At 50.4% G+C, this 18,874-nt stretch overlaps 2 protein-coding genes across 2 annotated transcripts; one reads left to right on the top strand and one right to left on the bottom strand.

Annotated features, from left to right (window-relative positions):
- Nucleotides 1–3,608: 3,608 nt before the first annotated feature.
- Nucleotides 3,609–6,157, top strand: CLDN4 (claudin 4). The gene has a single exon (XM_039849132.1). The coding sequence runs from the start codon at nt 4,662–4,664 to the stop codon at nt 5,289–5,291; it is 630 nt and encodes a 209-aa protein (XP_039705066.1). The 5' UTR covers nt 3,609–4,661; the 3' UTR covers nt 5,292–6,157.
- METTL27 (methyltransferase like 27) lies at nt 5,620–9,774 on the bottom strand. Its single transcript, XM_039848927.1, is given in 5 exon segments — nt 5,620–5,765; nt 7,969–8,061; nt 8,413–8,548; nt 8,762–8,890; nt 9,473–9,774. Coding segments are annotated over 5 exon segments (621 nt in total). The 5' UTR covers nt 9,590–9,774.
- Nucleotides 9,775–18,874: the final 9,100 nt, after the last annotated feature.

Here is an 18,874-nt window from a genome sequence, read left to right as displayed (position 1 = left end):
CTAGGGCTTGTGTTGGGGCCGCTGGACCCCCTGTCAGGGTGACCAGAAGAATCTCAGGGGGCCGAGCGGGCCAGCTTCGGGGCTTTTACTTCACGTCGTCACTGAGCCTCCCAGTGCCTGGGCAGTAGGTGTTGTCCTCCTCCTTACTCAGATGAGTAAAGTAATTGAGAGACTTTAATTCTATTGCCCAATGTCACAGAACTGGTAGTGGCAGAGCTGAGACTAGACCCGCTAAGCGCTGGGGTCATTTCAGATGAGAGCTACAAAGGGGCTACCACATCTTTCCATAGATTCTGAAAGTCCCATTCCAGGGCCCAGCCCTCCCAGCTGGTGCTGGGTCCACACTGGGGAAATCCCCATGGCTGCCAGAGCCATGTAGGAGGTAGCCAGTTCACGCCGGCCCAGGTCTGGGACCGTCCGCTTGTTTCCTGTTAGGATTCCAGGAGATCCTCCTTCTGGAACAACCCAGGGACATGGCTCTGAAGTGAAATGGTGACACAATCTTTATACTTACAGAAGATTATGATATCCCGTTGCAGATTAGTTTCTAAAATTTAAAAGTTGTATAATGTAATGACATCGTCTCTGGTTAAAAATGAACAGGATCTTAACTTGTCTGTGGGCCGAGAAGTTAGTGAACTCCTGCAAAAATAGTTTTCAGCCAATATCCAGCGAGACTATTTTTTGAGCTGAGAGTGAGGCTGCTTCCTTTTTTTCTTCAGTTTTATAAGGATATTTATTATACTCTTAAATATATTTATAATATTTTATTCTGATTTTGTAAGGATCAAAATATTATATTTAGTGGAGAGAAGTAACTTTAAGTTGGCACCAGCTCCCCTGGGTTTAGTCTTCTCATTCGCAGATGATAAGGAGTGAAGGTCCAGGGACCCACATCTGCTTGGCCTACTTGAGATTCTTCTGGCTGCCCTGGCAGGGCTCTGGCAGGCCAGGTACGGGCCCTGTGCTCAGAACACAGCAGAACAGCTCAGGATTAGATTTGAGACTTTATTTGCTCCTTTCCTAGGGATGTGCAGGGAGCTGGGTGGAGGGCACTTTGAGTGTGTGTGTGTGTGTGTGTGTGTGTGTGTGTGTGTGAGATATGTGTGTTGTGATTAAGGACTTGGCTGAGGACAGGAGTCTGAGAAGTCCTAGTTCCCTCCTGGTGTACTTGATATGAGCAGGACCAGAGCCAAAGGGTAGCTTCTTTGTGCCATGAACTCCTCACTCCTCATAGTGCTGACTTTTTCAGCTCAAAGCCTTTTCACATCTCAGCCTCATTTCATATCTGTCTTAGATAGGGGAGGGACAGTCACATCCTCATTTTATAGAGGGAAGTTGAGGCTGAGATGGAACCAGACTCCCCAAGGTCATGAGGTAGGTTATGAGGTAGGAAGGGATGGGCACACTGGTCTGGTTGGGGAGAGGGCTGTTCTTCATAAAACCCAGCATGTATAATATAATTTTATATACATCAGATTATACAGTGTATATTGGGATAAAGAAAAAGAAATAAATGCTAACCCTGCCCTCTCTGCTCCCCCCCAAAAGTCGATGAATGGCAGACACATTATAAAGTGTCGCAGTAAAAGGCTGTCTGAGCTGTTGGGAGGGCTGGGCTCAGGGAGCCAGAGTGGGTACAGGAAAAGGGCCTTGGCTTCACTGGTGTTTTTCCTACAGCAGGTGGGTGTGACTCAGCCAGTGGCTTCTGGGATAAATCCAGCATCAACAAATATCTCTCCAGCTCCACTCAAGTGCAGAGCTGCTCACAGGTCCCCCAAGATCCCTCTCCTGCTCCTCCTTCACACCTGAGCTCCCTTGAAGACTTCCCCTGTCCTGAGCCTGCCCTTTGTCTGGGCCCCTCCTGCACCTGCCCTCACCCACCTCTGCTGTACTTGGCCGGGCTGGGAAGGACAGCTTCTTAGTCACTTCTGTTAGGTCACTGTTGGAAAGTTCTAGGGCCTGTGTACTCTCTTTCCCCCCACTTCTGCTTCTCCAAGTGCCAGTTGGCTGTGTCCCAGGAGAACAAGGACAGGAAGTTGGCAGGGTTGGGGGTTGGGGGCAGATTGGGAGTAGGGAGCTGGCCACTTAGCTAACTCACTTCTATATTCAGAAAGCTTGCCGAAGGGCTGGGACATGGGTAAAGGGCACCTGGGTAAGGAGGCTCCAGTGGTGGAGTGCCCACCCAGTCCTGGGCAAGCCCTCATCCTCCCTGGGCTTCAGTTTACCCATTTGTGCAAAGGCAGTAAGAGTTCCTGCTCTGATACTGACAGACTGTGATGAAGTCATTGAAGGAAAGCACTTACTGTCAATCTCAAAGGGTAGTTATCTCTGCTATTCAGCCCACAGGCCTCCCTGTGTGCTGTTCCTCATAGCCTTGTAAGGTAAACCCCAAGGAGGTGTGGTCCAGGCAGAAACCATCCCTGTTTGCATTGGTGTGAGTACCTGTGGCAGGGCAAGGCATGAAGGAATACAGGAAGGCACAGGAAACCTGGAGAATGCCTCCTGTGTTATTGGGCCCCTTGAGCATTAATTGAGCACCTACTATGTGTCAACCCCTGCATGGAGTTCTGAGGTCGAATAAGACATTGTTTCTGTCTTCCAGGAGCCCCAGCCTAGCAGAGGAGACAGATATGTGTTTACTCGACTTCTCCAGTATGCTAGAGTGTCCCAGCCAGCCCGCGCTTCATTAGGCAGTCAACACACCTGTCTCAAACACCTCTCATGTGCCGAGGGCTCACAGATGGCTTCAACCTAAATCGCAAATGCTTGATGGTTCTCTTGCAGGAAGATCACGTCTTGGTTGGAATCAGACACACAGCCACCCCATGGTGCTAAGGGCAGTGCTGAAAAATGCTGGGGGCTCAGGAACTTTTTGGAGTCCTGGCCCCTGAGTACCCCCTCTCTCCACGGTGGCAGGGAGAGAGACACTTAGTGGCCATATGGAAGGAGAGGAGTTCCCTTGATCCAGCTGGGATGAGCTCCAGCCACTTTCTCTCACCCCTGTAATGCCCCTTCCCTCTAGGTCCCCTTCGCTCCCTGCCCTGAACCAGGTCCTTCTAGATTCTGGCACCTCAGCCCTGCTTTCACTTCTACCCTGTTTCCAGTGGCACCTTTCTAAATGGTGTGTGGACACCTCTCAGCCTCGCATCCAGTACCCTTGCTCATCCCAGTGCCTCTGAGCACAACCCCAGGCTTGGGTTCTGTGACAACTGGTACAGAAATTTCTGGCTCTGTCACTCCAGCCCCTCCCCCATTACCACAGTCTCTCATCAGACTGGATTCCTCTGGTTCCCAGAGAGCTGCGTTTCCCCATCTCGAGGTACCTTTGCCCTCAATGTTCTCTCCTCGGATATCTTCCTTCACCCAGTCCTGCCACCTTGCACAACTTCAGGAGGACCCATTCGCGGAGATTTCTGTCATCCGTGCTCTCTGCAGTATAACCCAAGAAGGCAGTGTCTCTTCCCGGTCAAGCCCCCTATCCAGCACTCCTCCTCCCCCCAGGCTGAGTTCTCTTGCCCCTTCGAAGTCTCATGAGACTTTGCACCCATCCTGGCTTTATTGACTCCCTCTCTGTGTGTCTTCACAGAGTAAACATCTGTTTGCTGGGCTGATGTCCCCAGGGACTGGCCCATGGCTTGCTCTTGGTGACCTTCCCCACCCAGTTCTGGCCAAGCAGGCTCAGTCCCGGCAGGAACGGGGCAGGAACGGGGCTCATTGGCTGAAACTCCCGTGATGGAGGACAGGCTTCCTTCTTTGTTTGGCCAGACGGGCATCACCTCCAGGTTCCCCTCCTCTGGCAGGTCTGGAAACTGGTGGTGGTGAGAGATGGGAAGGGCAGATGAGGGACCCAGGACTCCCAGCTCCCTGCTCCTTGTTCCCTCAAACTGGACTTCATCAGGCTAATGCCACCACTGCTGGTAAGGCAAATGTATGGATGATGAAAATCTTAATAGTAGTGATTGGGCCAGTGATGAGGTTGATAAAGACACAACAACAGTAATCAAGGTGGGGCTACTCTTTGACCTTCCTAGGACTTCATCCTGAGATGGTCTTTCTGAGAATCCCCACCCCTGTCCACCCACCCAAGCCTGGAATGAGGGAGCCCTAGGGCGTAGGGACCCTGGTTTTCAGGCCCTGAACCTGGCCGGGCCTGGCTGTCCCCCTGCCCCGTGCATGTCCATGGGCTGTGACTCAGTGTCTGTCTCCCGGCTGACCTCAGCATGGGCCTGGGGGCAGGGAGAGAGGGCAGTTTCCTTTGAGATTGTGACTAAGGGGCCCAGGGCTGGGGCCTTAAAGTGTCTTTGTTGGCCTGGGCTCAGGAATCCAGAGAAACTGGTCAGGGGCAGGCCTCAGGGACTGAAACACCTCCCTCTGCTCCCGCCCCTCTGAAGAGACTTATAACCGCCCCAAGCTCTAGCTTGAGAGCAAGTGGTAGCTGTCATCAGGAAGGAACAGGTCCAGTCACACTCACTGGGCTTGTGCTTCTGATCGTTGGGAGAGACACTCAGTGGCTGTTCCAACTGGCTTTGCCTCCGGACTTGTAGTGAAAGGCCTCCCTGCGGACACTGAGTGTCCATCCTCAGCACTCGGATTTCTATAGCCCCCAGGGTCGGATCTCCACAGACTTCCAGGTTCTAGACCCCAGCAGACGCTGAGCCATGGCCTCCATGGGGCTACAGGTGATGGGCATTGCTCTGGCCGTGCTGGGCTGGCTGGGAGCCATACTGAGCTGTGCGCTGCCCATGTGGCGGGTGACAGCCTTCATCGGCAGCAACATCGTCACATCCCAGACCATCTGGGAGGGCCTGTGGATGAACTGCGTGGTGCAGAGCACTGGCCAGATGCAGTGCAAGGTATACGATTCGTTGCTGGCGCTGCCGCAGGACCTGCAGGCGGCCCGGGCCCTCATGGTTGTCTGCATCATCTTGGCTGTGCTGGGTGTGCTGCTGTCTGTGGTGGGCGGCAAGTGCACCAACTGCGTGGAGGACGAGAGCGCCAAAGCCAAGACCATGATCGTGGCGGGCGTGGTGTTCCTGCTGGCTGGCTTGCTGGTGATGGTGCCCGTGTCCTGGACGGCCAACACCATAATCCGCGACTTCTACAACCCGCTGGTGGCCTCTGGCCAGAAGAGGGAGATGGGCGCCTCGCTCTACGTGGGCTGGGCAGCCGCGGGCCTGATGATGCTCGGTGGCGCCTTGCTTTGCTGCAATTGCCCACCCCGCACTGACAAGCCCTACTCGGCCAAGTACTCTGCCGCTCGCTCGGCCCCCACCAGCAACTACGTGTAAGGTACCGCCCTTCAGCTCTCCCTGTCGGCTTTGTTTTTCCTGGGACTGAGCTCAGCTCGGCCTGTGACCCCAGGATGGCCCTGCCACAGGCTGCTGGGGGCTGGGCAAGCAGGAACTGAGCCAGGCAGTTGGCCGGCAGCCCTTAGCCCTTACTGGCCCTCTCGGACACCTTCCCAAGGCCTTCTCTACACCAGCAAGGATGAACTGAAAGAGACTTCCGAGGCACCCTCCTCTGAATGGCCGGCGGATACAGGCCTGTGGCAGCAGTAGGGTGTGGCAGTGGAGTGGGGAGCTGGCTCTTGCTGGCCAGGACAGCTCAGCCCTGACTCTACTTGGGCTCTGCCTCTGAGTGGATGCCCAGCCCATACCCTCGTTGGCCACTGTTCCCTTCTTTGATCTTCCCCACCCCCTTTGCCTGGATCCTGTGGAAACCTGTGACCATGAGAAAGGCTGGGGCCTCTCTCATCCACCTGCCTGTGGAGCACAGAGTTGACACAGAGTTGACAGACAGGTTTAGAAGGGAGGGTGAAGCTGCTACAAACTGGTTTGGGTAGTTGTGGGGGAGGCAGCTATAGAGGTGGCCTTGGCTACCTGTACCCCTTCCCAGGGCTCTGAGACAGAAGCCTCAGCAGAAGTACCCTGGGCCTCTCATGGCCACTTCTGGATCTGCTGTCCCTGTGAAGGTCATTGGTCAGCCTGAGGCAAACAGGGGGGTCGGGGACTGGGACGGTCTTTCTCTGGCCTTCATCCCAGAAAGCCTTGAGGCTTTTTCCTGCGAACTTTGCGGTTTCTGTTTTGTAATTAAGATCTATTTGTCACAGTAATTACTGTTATTTTCTACAATAAATGGGACTTGTGCACAGGAAGACTGTACGTTTCTGATTTCCGCTGCGGAGGTGGGCAGGGCAGGGCTAGAGGCCTGGGCAGTGCGTCGTTGAGGGGCAGGACCACTGTGTTGTGGCAGGAACAGGAACACTTTAAAAACTGGTTTCAGGAAATTATGAAAAAATTAGAACTGGCCTAACCTTTGGAAACACCTTGTTCAAGCCTTTCATTTGTTAGAGGCTGAAGCCCGCACACAGGAAACAGTATGTGCCCAGAACCCTGGTGAAGTGTTGGGGATTCTAGGAGGGAGGACAGATGAGAACACCCAGCCTTGGGGAATGGGCCACCTGCCATCTCCCCATCTCTGTCCCAGCTTTGTCTGGGCAGCCAGGTTGGTTTGCTCACCTTTCGGGTCCCACCTCCTGTCCTTTGCTCAGGCTATCCCTGCCCTTGGCCTGGAATGTCCTTTTTCCATTCTCCACCCCTCCGAATCCTGTTTATCCTGAAGGCCCAGCTCCGAACCTCCTCTTCCATGAAGATTTCTTCCCACGGCCCCATCTGGAGGAATTATCGCCACCTCTGTTCATGGGCAGCCTCCAGCCCACGCCCTGAGCTCTGTGTTTCAATCCCTTTAGAGATGAGGACATTGAGTCCTGGACATGTCAGTATTTGGCTAAGGCCCAGATTTGGGAATGTGAGTCTTCTGATAGGTGAGTTAGAGGTGAGAGGGCCACCACCCTGGGAGGAGTCATAAAGTCACATCTATAGCCCTATTATGCCTGGCTCAGGGACAACTCAGAGTGCCCCGGGGCCCTTTCTGTCCTGTTTCTTCTTATTTCTGTCCTCCACAGGGACAATGTCACTCTTTCCTGAGGTGAGAGAACTGCAGAGCCAAAGTCGTGTCACCTCTTCTGGGACTCATTTAATAGGCAGAGCTCTCCTGAGGGGCAGGGTTGGCACAGTAGCCCCATTTTACAGATGAAGAGTAGAAGGCCCCTGCTGGGCCCAGTGGGGGTGAGGGGGAAAGGGAGAAGATATGATCTTGCTGGGATAGGGGCAACTTCGGGCTTCCTGATCCTATCCTCTAGCTAGGTCAGTGCCTCATGATCCTCAGGCTCCACCACTCTCCTTTCTGCCTGTGACTTCACTTAGGCTGTGACCCTGTGTGCACTGCCCTCACTGCCCATCCCAGCCCTGGGAAATGACTCTCTTCTCTGAAATATTGGAGCATTGAGCACTCGCAGCCCTTGTGGGCCCATCTCGGGCCAGTCTTTTTCATCTGGTCCTTTCCTGGGATGTGGTGGGCTGGTAATCGAGAGCCCAGCAAGCAGAGTGTGTACTTTCTCCCCAGAGCAGAGGCAGGGACAGGCAAGGCACACAGTAGGAGTTCAATAATCAATCCCATTTCACAGATGAGAAAACCAAGACCAGGAAAAAGAAAGACTCACCTAATAGCCATCCATGAATTTGTGAGGAAGATAGAGGATAGGGCAACTGAACTGAGCCCCTACTATGTGCCAGGACTAATAGACATTAGAGAACTTAGAGACATCATTTCACCCAATTCTCACTGCAATCCTATTCAGAAGGGACTATGTCATTCTGCTTACAGGTGTGGAACAGAGGACAGAGAGTGGAGTTGCTTCAGATTGCTTAACAGATAACAGGCAAGGGGCCACCTGTCTTCCCTGCCTGTTTGCCTGGGTCAGCAGCTGGTGCCTGGGATCCTAGGCTAGGCTATGTGACCCTGGGCAGGACCCTGTCCCTTGCTTGGCCTCAGGGGTTCTGAGGCTTGTGTCTGTGGGTGTGGAGAAGGGAAGATGTGTGTGGGGTTGGGCGGGCTGCTTCTCACCTGACTTGGTAACTCAGAGGAGCTCAGGTATCGCACTGCAGGGCACTTGGCCATCACTGAGGGCACCCACCGTTAGCACCGCATCAAAGGTCCCTGCGTGGGGTGTGTGGATGTGGTGTGGTAGTTTGTCTCCAGCGTGGCCTCAGACCACCCTGGAGGACAGCGCCCATGGTGGGCCCTGGGGAGGGACCGGGCCAGCCGCTAGTGTCTGCAGCACCCAGATCCCGTGGGGGATGCGGCAGGTCTGGCCTAGTCCTGGACTGAAGTCAGATCATGGGATAGAGGACTCACAGAGGCATTGGGGTGCCAGAAGGAATGGGGCTCAGTGGGAGGGGCTTGTGGAGGGATCCAAGGGATGGAGACTCTGGCAAGACAAAGGGGTTCTGTCAAGGTGCACTTGGTTAGAGGGTGGGCCTTGGGGTGTCGGAGTGGGAGGGGAAGTACCTTCGGGGCTAGGCAGAGGCTCCTGGCCCAGGGTGCAGAGGCTGAGGCGCTGGTAGAGGCCATGGGCCTGGGCCTGTTCCAGCATCCCTGGGCTCCCATCCACCCCATGTAGCTGGAGGAAGCCCTGAGCCTGCAGCTGGGGTGGAGGACACAGTCACGGTTCACATCTGCCACCTCCCAGCTGGGTCCTTGCACCTCAGGGAGGGCAGTGGGCCCTGCAGTGGATATACCCCAAGTATTTGGAACTAGTGAGTCTGAGGGGAGAGGCAGATTTCTAGGGCCAGGAGCGGCAGGAAATTTGAGCCAGTGAGGGACCGAAGAGAGGGCAGGGGATCTAGAGAGGCCTCACCTCGGCAGCCACCAGGCCAGTGCCACAGGCCGCGTCTAGGATCAGGGCGGTGTGGGGTGGGCCTGAAAGGGCTTGTGTAAGGCAGTCCACTGCAAGGCGAGGGGCACGGTACCGCAGGACGGCCACACCCTAGGGACAGAGTGCTAAGCCAACCGCTACCCAGTGCCCCAGTGTTTGGGGGACCTCCCTGTGGGTGGCTTAGGAGTCAGTCAGGCGAAGCTATGTGTGTGTGGGGGGGAGCTGGCAGTCTGGGACCTGCCGAGACTGCAGCGAAACGAGACCCAGACGTGAGGTGCTGTCCTCTGCCAAGGGGCCAAGGACTGGAGAATCAGCCACCAGCCAGATGCTAGGATATGCTCTGCTGGCCAAGGCAGGGCTCTCTGCTTAGTCTACAGTAATCCCTCAATGGCACCTCCTCCAGGCAGCCCTTCTGTGTGGACTGCAGTCCCAGAGTGGAGAGGTCTTGGCGCCTGATCTCTAGGGGCTTCCACTGTGGAGAGATGAGGCTCGTCAGAGGGCAAGGCTGCTGTGGGTAGGCAGAAGAGGAGCTCATCTAAGAGGAGTCAGAACTGGAAGGTTGTGCCCAGGCTTCATTCACTTCATTCTCAGAAGCTGCCCTAGGATACAAGGCTATCTATTTCCATGGTATAGATAGGAAAATTGAGGCTGGGCAAGCAAGGAAGGCAGAGGTGAGGACTCCAGCTGGTTTACCTTGTCATAGTCCGGAGCCCAGCAGTCACAGAAGTGGGCCAGGTCGGTGATGCCATGTGAGGCTCCGACCCTCACCCGCACCTCGGACAGGCTCCGGCCCTCCTCCTGAGCCATCATCCTGCGGTAACAGGCTTCCTTGTCCTGAAACTCATTTTAATCTCCATTCCACCCCCTTCCCCGCCACCTGCCATGCCCAGCATAGGTTGTCAGGATGCGGCCTCTCTAGGCCACCAGCGCAATCCCATTTCACCAGCGGAGACACTTAGCACAAAAAGGGAGAGACTGGACACCTGGAGTTCAGCCGTGGGGAAGGGATGTTCCTGCGGGGGGCGGGCCGGTCCCGACTTCCTCATCCCCAGCTGCGGTGATCGGTGATCGATGATCGGGCTTCCAGATAGGAAAGATCTCTATTGTGGTGGGGAGGAGGCTAGGGACTCACCGCCACGAGCCGGGTGGGGGTGTGTGGTGGTGGGGGGTGGGCGCTGGAACTCGGGCGGGCCTGTACGGCAATGACACCGCCTCCACCACTCGAAGACCGGCTTAAAAAAAAGAAAAAGAAAAAAAAAAGATACCCAATCAAAGGAAAGCGCTGGCAGTCTGCCCCTCCACCACCAGCCACCGAGCCGCAAAATCCTTGGCCCTCCTCTTCCTGGGCTCTTTGGAGCTGTTTTCATAATAGTATCAAAGTGTATAAAAGTCTGGCAGAAACTCAAATAGTGTTCCGATTGGGAGGTGAAGACACAGGGTATTTATGAGAAAGGAAAGGGGAATAATTACTTGAACAGAGGGGAGGAATTTCTATAGGTACAAGGAAGCTAATGTAGTGATGCTAATTCTAAAGAACAGCTTCAATTTTCATTCTGGTAGTCATGATGTCTGCTTTCTTGTTAGCTTTGCAAACAGTTGTTTGGTTTGCAATGCTGCTTTAGATCCAGTACAAAGGTTATTTTGCCCAGTTTTAACATTCCAAAGGTTTGAGGCATAAGATGTGCAAAGCAGTTCCTCTGGGATGGCAGCTTCAACTCCATTTTGAAGGGGCCCTATTTATAGCCATGTGCCACATAATGACATTTTCATCAACAATGGACCCCATATACTATTGTGGTATACCATATAGACTAGGTGTGTAGTAAGCTATATCATCTAGGTTTGTATAATACATTCTATGATGTTCACACAATGACAAAATTGGCTAAGGACACATTTCTCAGAGCATATCCCTGTCATTAAGTGGTGCATGACTATATTCTTTTCACAGCATGAACTTGGGTAGAGGTCATGGCCATGGAGAAGAGTCGATGAAGTTCAGAGATGTTTAGGAGGTAGAAGTGACAGGGCTGTGATGTCTGAAGTAGTGTGGCATGGGGAACCAAGATGTTAGGAGTGGTGCCAGATTTCTGCTTGAGCCACTGAGTTGATGGTGGTGCCATTCACAGCAGGGGAACCCAGGAGGCAGAGCAGGTTTGGGGCTAAGAGGATATTAACAGTTTGGGGGTGTTGAGTTTGAGGTATCTACATGAAGATGTCCAGGAGGCTGTTTGATGCAGAGTCTTGAGCTCAGGAGAGGTCTGGCTGCAGACAGATTCAGGGTCATGAGTATAGCTGGTGGTGATTGAGGCAGCTTGTAAAGGTGAGATTGTGCAGGGAGAGAAGATGAGAGGGCTCAGTGTGAAAGAGGAGTGTCTAAGAGTGTTGGAGAAAACCCAGAAAAAGTTAGTAAGGATGCCAAGAACAGAAAATTTCTAAAAGATGGAGGATGGCCAACATTGCCCAATATTGCTGACAGGTGGTATAAAATGAAGCTTAAGAAGTAAGCATTGGATATAGAGATGTGGAGGTCTTTGGTGGCCTAGATGGACCCCGCTACTATACACCAGTTGCCAAGTTTGCCTCTTCTTCCCAAGTTAGACTGTGTATTCCTGCCTCCTTTGCATGTAGATGTGGCCATCTGGCTGAATTCTCGCCTATAGAATGTGTACGAGGGTGTTGAAAAAAGAAACAGCAGGCCAAAATGGAGTTGCTTTTGCTAACTCACGTCACCAACCCAAAACTTAACAACTAACCTAACTGCAGGTTCAGCCTCTTTCAAGAGTAGAATTTGAAACCAATCAGTCTGAAATTTCCTGATGGACACTAGTAATCTGCCTGATAAAACCCCCTGCCTTCCCCTAAGGAAAGGTGTCCTGCCTGAAATAATCCACTCTTTTAACTTCTTGGTTCCATCCTCTTTCCGCCTACAAAAATTTTCCCTTTTGTACAACTCCTCAAAGTGCTCCTTTAGTTGCTAGATAGAATGCTGCCCAATTCATGAAGCACTTTAAAAAACCAATTAGATCTTCAAATTTACTTGGTCGAATGTCGTTTTTTTAAAAGGGGTGAAGTGTTCCATTTCCAGACCTGGACCATAAACATCTCCTGTATGACCTCTGTGGAACTGGGGTCCAGGCACCCAGAGGACAGTGGGGCTATAAGATGAAGGAGTCTGGGACCCTAAATGATTGTGTGGAGCCGTGCCCTACCCACCAATCTGCATTGGACTGTAACATTGTGAAAACTAACATAAATGGAGCTACTTTTTGAAGTTGGACCTGCCATCCCAGAGGAATTGCCTTGCATGTCTTAGTTCTCAAACTTTTGGAATGTTAAAACTAGGCAAAATAATCTTTGTACTGGGCCTAAAGCAACATTGCATTCCAAACAACTGTTTGCGAAGCTAACAGCAAAGCAGACATTATAACTACTGGGCTGATAATTAAAGACATTCTTTAGAATTAGCATCGTTATGTTAGCTTATCTGCACCTATAGAAGTTCCTTCCTTCTGTTCGTATAATTATTCCCTTTTACTTTCTCATAAATATACCTTGCCTTCACTTCCTATTTGGAACACTGAGTGTCTGTCTAAATCAGTGTATAATAGCTTTGTGGACATAAAAAAGGGGGCGTTTCTATGGAAAATAACCTCACAGAGTGATCTGAGCATAAATTCCTAACTGGGTAGGTCATGGTAGGTAGTCACACCCGGCATATAATTTTTTTCAGTAAAAGGCTTACCTTTGCCTTAAGCAAGTCCTGTTCATGTTGGTAGGTTAACATACCTTTGAAATGCCCCCTTTCAGACTCCTCCTTCTAAAGTGTGACCACCCTCAAGAGGGCACATAATCTTAACTAACCTATAATTCAGTCCTCACTCATCTTGCTCTCTCCCACCTAGATGTAATCTGCCTTAGTTCCCTCCTGAATCTCAAATGCATAAAAAATCCTGCAAATTGCCATTGTGGGAATCATTTGAGATCTTGCTCCCTGGCATATATTACCAGTTTGAATCAAATACACTCAAAAAAATTCTTGTAGATGTTTCATGTAGTGACAGCTTCTTGCATAGCTATTCTTTTGGATCTCAAATGCTTGTTGCTTCTCGCTTTGGCCTTTTATTTGTAGGTTAACAACATGAAAAAGAGAAACTTTCATTGTGCTAAGCCACTGTGATTTCAGAATTTGTCTATTGTAATAGCTTTGTCATTTCCCTTAATACAATGACTTTGGCAAGAGCAGTTTTGAGGGAGTGGAGGAGACCTAGATTTCAGCTGTCAGCGGCCAAGATCTAAACCCAAATCTGTCTTAGTCCAAAGATGTATGGTGAATATGTGTATTCAGCTGCAAATAACACCTGCATAGCAGTGACTAAGAGAGATTTACTGGTTTAATAAAGGAAGCTGAAACTGGTCAGTATGGTCTGGGGCTCAGTTATGCCACCAAGGATCCCAGATTCTGGTCATCTTCCCTCTCTGCCACCTTTTGCATGGAGGCCTTTGTCCTCATGGCTGTCACCTTTTCATAGACCGTACCCTCTGGACAGGACTAAAGGGAAAGGGCAAAAAGCTAGGGAGTCTATTCATCATCACAAAAGCTTTATTAGAAGCCCCGCCCCATGACTTCTTTTTCATCCTATTGACCAGAATGGGTCAAATGGCCACTCCTGAGTCATCACTGGAAGGTGAGTGGGCAGAGGAAGACTGGGGATGGTGACTAGCTCCGCCAGCTGACTGTGTGGGCCCCATCTCTGCAGTGTCATATTCCATTTAGGCCAATAAATATTTATTGTGCATTTACTGTTTGCCAGGCCCTGGGTTGGGCACTGGAGTCACAGAGATGAGTCAGAAACAGCCCCCACTCTGACCTGGGCTAGTAGGGGAGGTGAAGGAGGGGTGTGTTCTCCTGTTTAAGCTCTGTTCACTATCTCTTCAGTATCCATGTGCAGGCTTTGCGTTCTAAGCCACCATCCTTCCTCTGGGTGTCCAGGACCACTCCTTTGTTTGGGGTAGGCCTGGGTGGGTGCTGTGGAGATGTTCACAGTGAGGAATAACCCTTCAAATAAGGTGGATAGCCCTGTTGAACTATCAGAAAGTGGCGTGGGTTACACCAGGAGAGGACCTGGTGGGGGTCCTTGGAGGCCTGCGTATCTGTCCTCATAGCCCCTCAGTGATGTCCAGCTCAGCAACAGGGGCTATATACACAGTTTGTGGGCACCAACGTGGCTCCTACAGTGATGGCTCCTGGGCCTTATGGAGGATGAGACTTGCTGGGGGAACACTAGTGGGGGCTGGTGGCTTCCTGTGCTGTTCTGCTCCGACAGAGCAGACCCGACCAACTTCTCTTTCCACAGCCCACTCGATTCCTTTCCCTCCAGAGCCCAGGAACCGGTGCTAGCTTTGGGGCAAGAAGCTTTTCTCTGACTCATCAAGTGTTTTTGTTTCCTCTAATCCTCAGTCCACTCAAGTCCTAAGCTTTGGAAATCAAAAGCTTTTCTATGTCTTTTACTGAAAATGATCCTCCTTGAGAGCAGTGGATACCACCCCGTCAAGCTGTTGCCAAAATAGGGGAAAGATTGGGTAACAGAAAATAGTTTTGGGGTGAGGAGTGGTAGCAAAAGCATCAGTTCATGTTTCAAAGCTATTGTCTTTTACAGTCTCACAGACGTCCAAGCCAATGCCCAAGGGCTCCGGGTGGCTGAGGAGAGGCGTGTGCTTATGCGAGGACGTGGTGTCAGGTGGATACTTCTGAGTGCAAGAATGGAAAACCCACCCTAGGGTGGTTTAAATATTAAGGGTTTGCCATTTCTTCTTACAAGAAATCCAATGGTTGGCCACTGGAAGTACCAAGGCTGGCCCAGTGGCCCACTGATTTTACCAAGGACCCAAGTTCCATTCTCTCGTGTGCCATGCTGTGTTTGCTCTGTCAGTAACTTCTGGTCACAAGATGGTGGCAACCCCTCAAGCATTCGTGTGTGCTCCACATATAAAGCCCCAAAGCAGGCTAGGGATGGGCCCTGTCTCCTGGTCTCTCCCTTTTTATTTGGGGGATGGTGGTGGTATTTTTCCAGAAGCCCCAGAGACTGGGAAAGTGTGGTCTGGTACTTCCAGGCTCCTGTGTGGAAAGGGAAGGCTGCCTTAAGGAAGGGGGGAGGGGAATGGCTATTGGTGCAAGCCACAGCTCCTGCTCCTCGGTATATGTGAATGCGTGTGCCTGTCTTATACACAGGTGTGCAGGACCCAGGCCACAAGGAGTGTGGTCACTAGGCTGGGACTTGGTTTCTAACACTGAATGAACCATGGGGAGTTACGGCATCTGATCTGCATTTTATGAAGATGGCTCCAGAAGGCGGTGGGAAGAGTGGACAGACCGCAGGTTCCGAGGCTGTTGCAATTATTTAGGCGAGAGCTGGAGTCTTGATCAGGGTCAAGGGCTGCCATGAAAGGGCTGATCTGGGTTGATAAGTTGTGGGATTTTAGGGGATAAGAGGGGACAAGAGAGAAAGAAATTTCCTTTTCTTCTGGTTCCTCTTACCCTAGAAGCTGCTCCTTCCGTCTCTCCTCTCCTCTCCTCTCCCCTCCCCTCTCTCCTCCACCTCAAGGTAGGAGATCCATCAGGCTCAGTCCTGGGCCCTTTCTTCTCTATCAACACCCACTTTCTAGGTGATCTCATCTAGTCCCGAGGTTTTAAATACTATTTATATACCAGTCATTCCTAAAGAAGTGACTCCTAGCCCTGTCTCTCCTGTGAACTCTGGACTTATGCACCTGACATCTTCCCTTGGAGGCCCCAGGTCTCTGGCGACATGCCGAAACACAGCTCCCTTTTCCCACATTCCCAAATCCCTTGGCCTCCCATCTAGGCAAATACCTCTGAGCCACTGTGCACCTGGGAGCTCAGCCGAAACCATGTTTTTCCTCTTCCACATTCTGTCTATCAGCAAAACTTGTGGCCTCTTTCCTCCACCTCTGCCACTCTGGTCCCACCCACCGTTTCCTCTCACCCTGCAGCAGCCTTCTCATTGGCCTCCCTGCCTCCCTGTTTGCCCCCACCCACAGTCCATTTTCCTCACAGAAGTCAGAGGTAGTGTTGATAACTATTTTCAAAGTCTTTCTGGAAAATTTCAAACACACACAAAAGAAGAGATTAATACAGTACCGCCCCCCATGTATCTGTTAATCACCCAGCTCTAACAGTTAATAAAAATGTGCCCAACTGGAATGATGTTTTACAGTATAAATTTGATAAACTTGTTACCAGCAATGAAGTGTCTGCATTGTGGGGGTCATGGGCTCAGTCCTTGGATCCCCCACGAAATATTTATGTGGAGGTCTGATGCTTGGAGAAGAAAGACAGCAGGCAAAGAGTAGCAAGCAGAAGCAGACGCGATTTCATTAAGTAAAGCAAGCAAGCAGAGTACACTTGGGAGAAGTCCAAGCAGGCACCTCAGTAGAGGATCGAGGGCCCTGAGAAGCTGAGGGTCAGAGTTTATATGGGCCATAGGGTTCCTTTTTTTACCCTCTGTTCCTCCAATCTCAAATGGCATGAATTTTCTGCCCCTCCCTTACACCCTCCTACTCCAAGCTGGGGCCTGTACCCTGGAAATTTTGAGGGTAGGTGCATGCCCAGTTAACTAATTTTGCCTATACCAGTTCAGTGCCCCCAGAGTACAGTCATATAATGGTCATTTGCAGTTAACTGACCAGGAGAAGTGAGGAACGGCGGGGAGAGGATAAGGAAGGTACCAGGCACAAGGAGATTTTTGTTCGTTTGTTTGCCTATCTGTCCAGCTTCTGACCTTGGGGGAATGAGGGAGGCTTCGCAAGCCTGCCTGATAACTGGTTGTGTATTTTCTTGTTCTGAGCTGGTTTCAGGGCCTCGTTAGCCCTTCATTGTCCCTCTTCTCCCAGCTCATGTCCATCCATTTCCAAAATCTGTCATACTACTTGCCTTTGTAATATCTACAATTCCTTACCAACCTCATTCCTCCTCTTCCGCTATCAGGCCTCTGCTGTTCCTGGAACATGCCACGCTTACCTCAGGGCCTTTGCCCAGCTGTTCGGGGGCCTGGATCACACTTCCTTCAGATCTTTGCTTGACTGGCTCAGGTTCTCAATCTTCAGGTATCTACCACTCCAAATAAACAAATGTTAGCATTTTGTCATTAATTCTTCAGGTTACTCGAAAGTAGAAAAAGAAGATGAAGTTGACCTTCCCTCTGACTTCCTCTGTCTGTTGCTTCACGGAACCAGCAGCCACCATGAATGGGTGGGGACCTTCTAGGACTCATTTACATGGATGTATGTATGTGTGTGTGTGTGTATATATAATGCCTACAAAACCTGGTCTTCCTAGGTGGTCTCCCATCCAAGTACCAACCCGGGTACTTGGCCGGACCCTGCTTAGCTTCCGAGATCAGATGAGATCAGACGTGTTCACGGGGGCATGGCCATAGACTTGTTTTTATATTTTTACTACAATGTATAATACTGCTTAATGGGTTTGAAAAAATTTATATAAATGCAATAATTTTATAGCTGTTACTTTGTAACTTTTCTTTTTCAGGTAACACTATGTTTTTGAGATCTTTCCGCTTTGAGGCACATAGATCTCATTCGTTTCAAACACTGCTTAGTCATCCCTTAGACAACTACACCTAGTTCATTTATCCATTTCTCTACCGATGGGAAAAAAATGCTGCCATAAATAGCTTTGCACGTGTTTCTTTGTTCATAAATAGATGTTTCTCAAAGGAGCGCTTTTTAGACTGGGGTTTGTAATGCATTAGGGAGTAGCGAAAACAATTCAACTGGTTGTGAAATAGAATGAATAGAAAATAAAAGAGTGCACTGCAAGTAGTAAGGGTAATTATTGTTTTGCTAACTCCTTGCTTCAGTTTCACGTGTGTGTAATGGGTGGTTTTGTACAACAGATCTGCTACCTTGGGTGACTCTCAAGATCAGAAAACCATCATGGAACTGCTGGCTCAAGGCATGAGCCTGTCAGATGCTCTGGTTTCCCCACGGATTTATCAATGTACAGCATACTGTCAGACTTTTTTGTTTTTGCAAGTGAGTATGAGATAGTATCTCATTGTGGTTTTAATTTGCATTTCCCGCGATTACTAATGTAGTTGAACATCTTTTCATAAGTTTATTGGCTCTTTCGGTTTCCTCTTCTGTGAATTGCCATTGCCCATGTTCTTTTGAGTCACTTGATTTTATTATATTTATCTTTATATTTACAGGAGTTCCTTAGATGTTCTGGATATTCTGGATACTAGTCTGGATATTCTGGGACTGTTTCCTGGGTTGCCAACATTTCTCCCAGACTGTCACTACCTTTCAACTTTGCTCATGATGTCTCTATATCAGGTTCAGCAACAAAGAATTTATCAATGACTTAGGCCAGTGTAGGGGCAGGGGTAAGAAGGGCCAAAACTAGATGGTTGGTGGCTGCCAGGGGTGATAAGGTGGCTGCAGGACTCCTTTCAACAACACGGTTTCAACGGTCAGGTGAGAGGGCACTGAGAAACGTTTTCTTTTTTTCCTTTTAATGAAAATCGTATATATTTAAGATGTACAACTTGATCTTTTGATATACATATACGTTGTGAAATGATCATTACCATCCAGCTAATTAACACATCTGTCACCTCTACATAGTTACCATTTGTGAGTACGTGTCGAGAAGATTTAATAAAATCTATCCTCTTAGCTATCATCACCATGCTGCTCATTAGATCTCTAGATCTATTCATCTTGTATAACTGAAACTTTGTACTCTTGGACCAACAACACCCCATTTCCCTTAACCCCAGCCTCTGGCAACCACCATTCCACTTTCTGTTTTTAGCAGTTCAGCTTTTTGGGATTTTACGTATACGAGATCAGTATTTCTCTTTCTGCGTCTTGCTGATTTCATTTAGCACAGTCGAGCTGTGGACCGGTATGGGTCTGTGGCCTGTTAGGAACAGGGCTGCTCAGCAGGAGGTGAGCGGTGGGCAAGTGAACTTTGCAGCTGCCTCCTAGTGCTTCTCACTGACTTAGCATAACGTCCTCCAGCTCCATGCATGTTGCCACAAACAGCAA

This window comes from Pteropus medius, unplaced genomic scaffold (genome assembly GCF_902729225.1).
Source record: "Pteropus medius unplaced genomic scaffold, Ma_sr-lr_union100, whole genome shotgun sequence".
Classification (NCBI taxonomy): Eukaryota; Metazoa; Chordata; class Mammalia; order Chiroptera; family Pteropodidae; genus Pteropus; species Pteropus medius.
The sequence above is the reverse complement of the archived record's forward strand: the minus strand, read 5'-3'. Positions and strand labels throughout refer to the sequence as shown.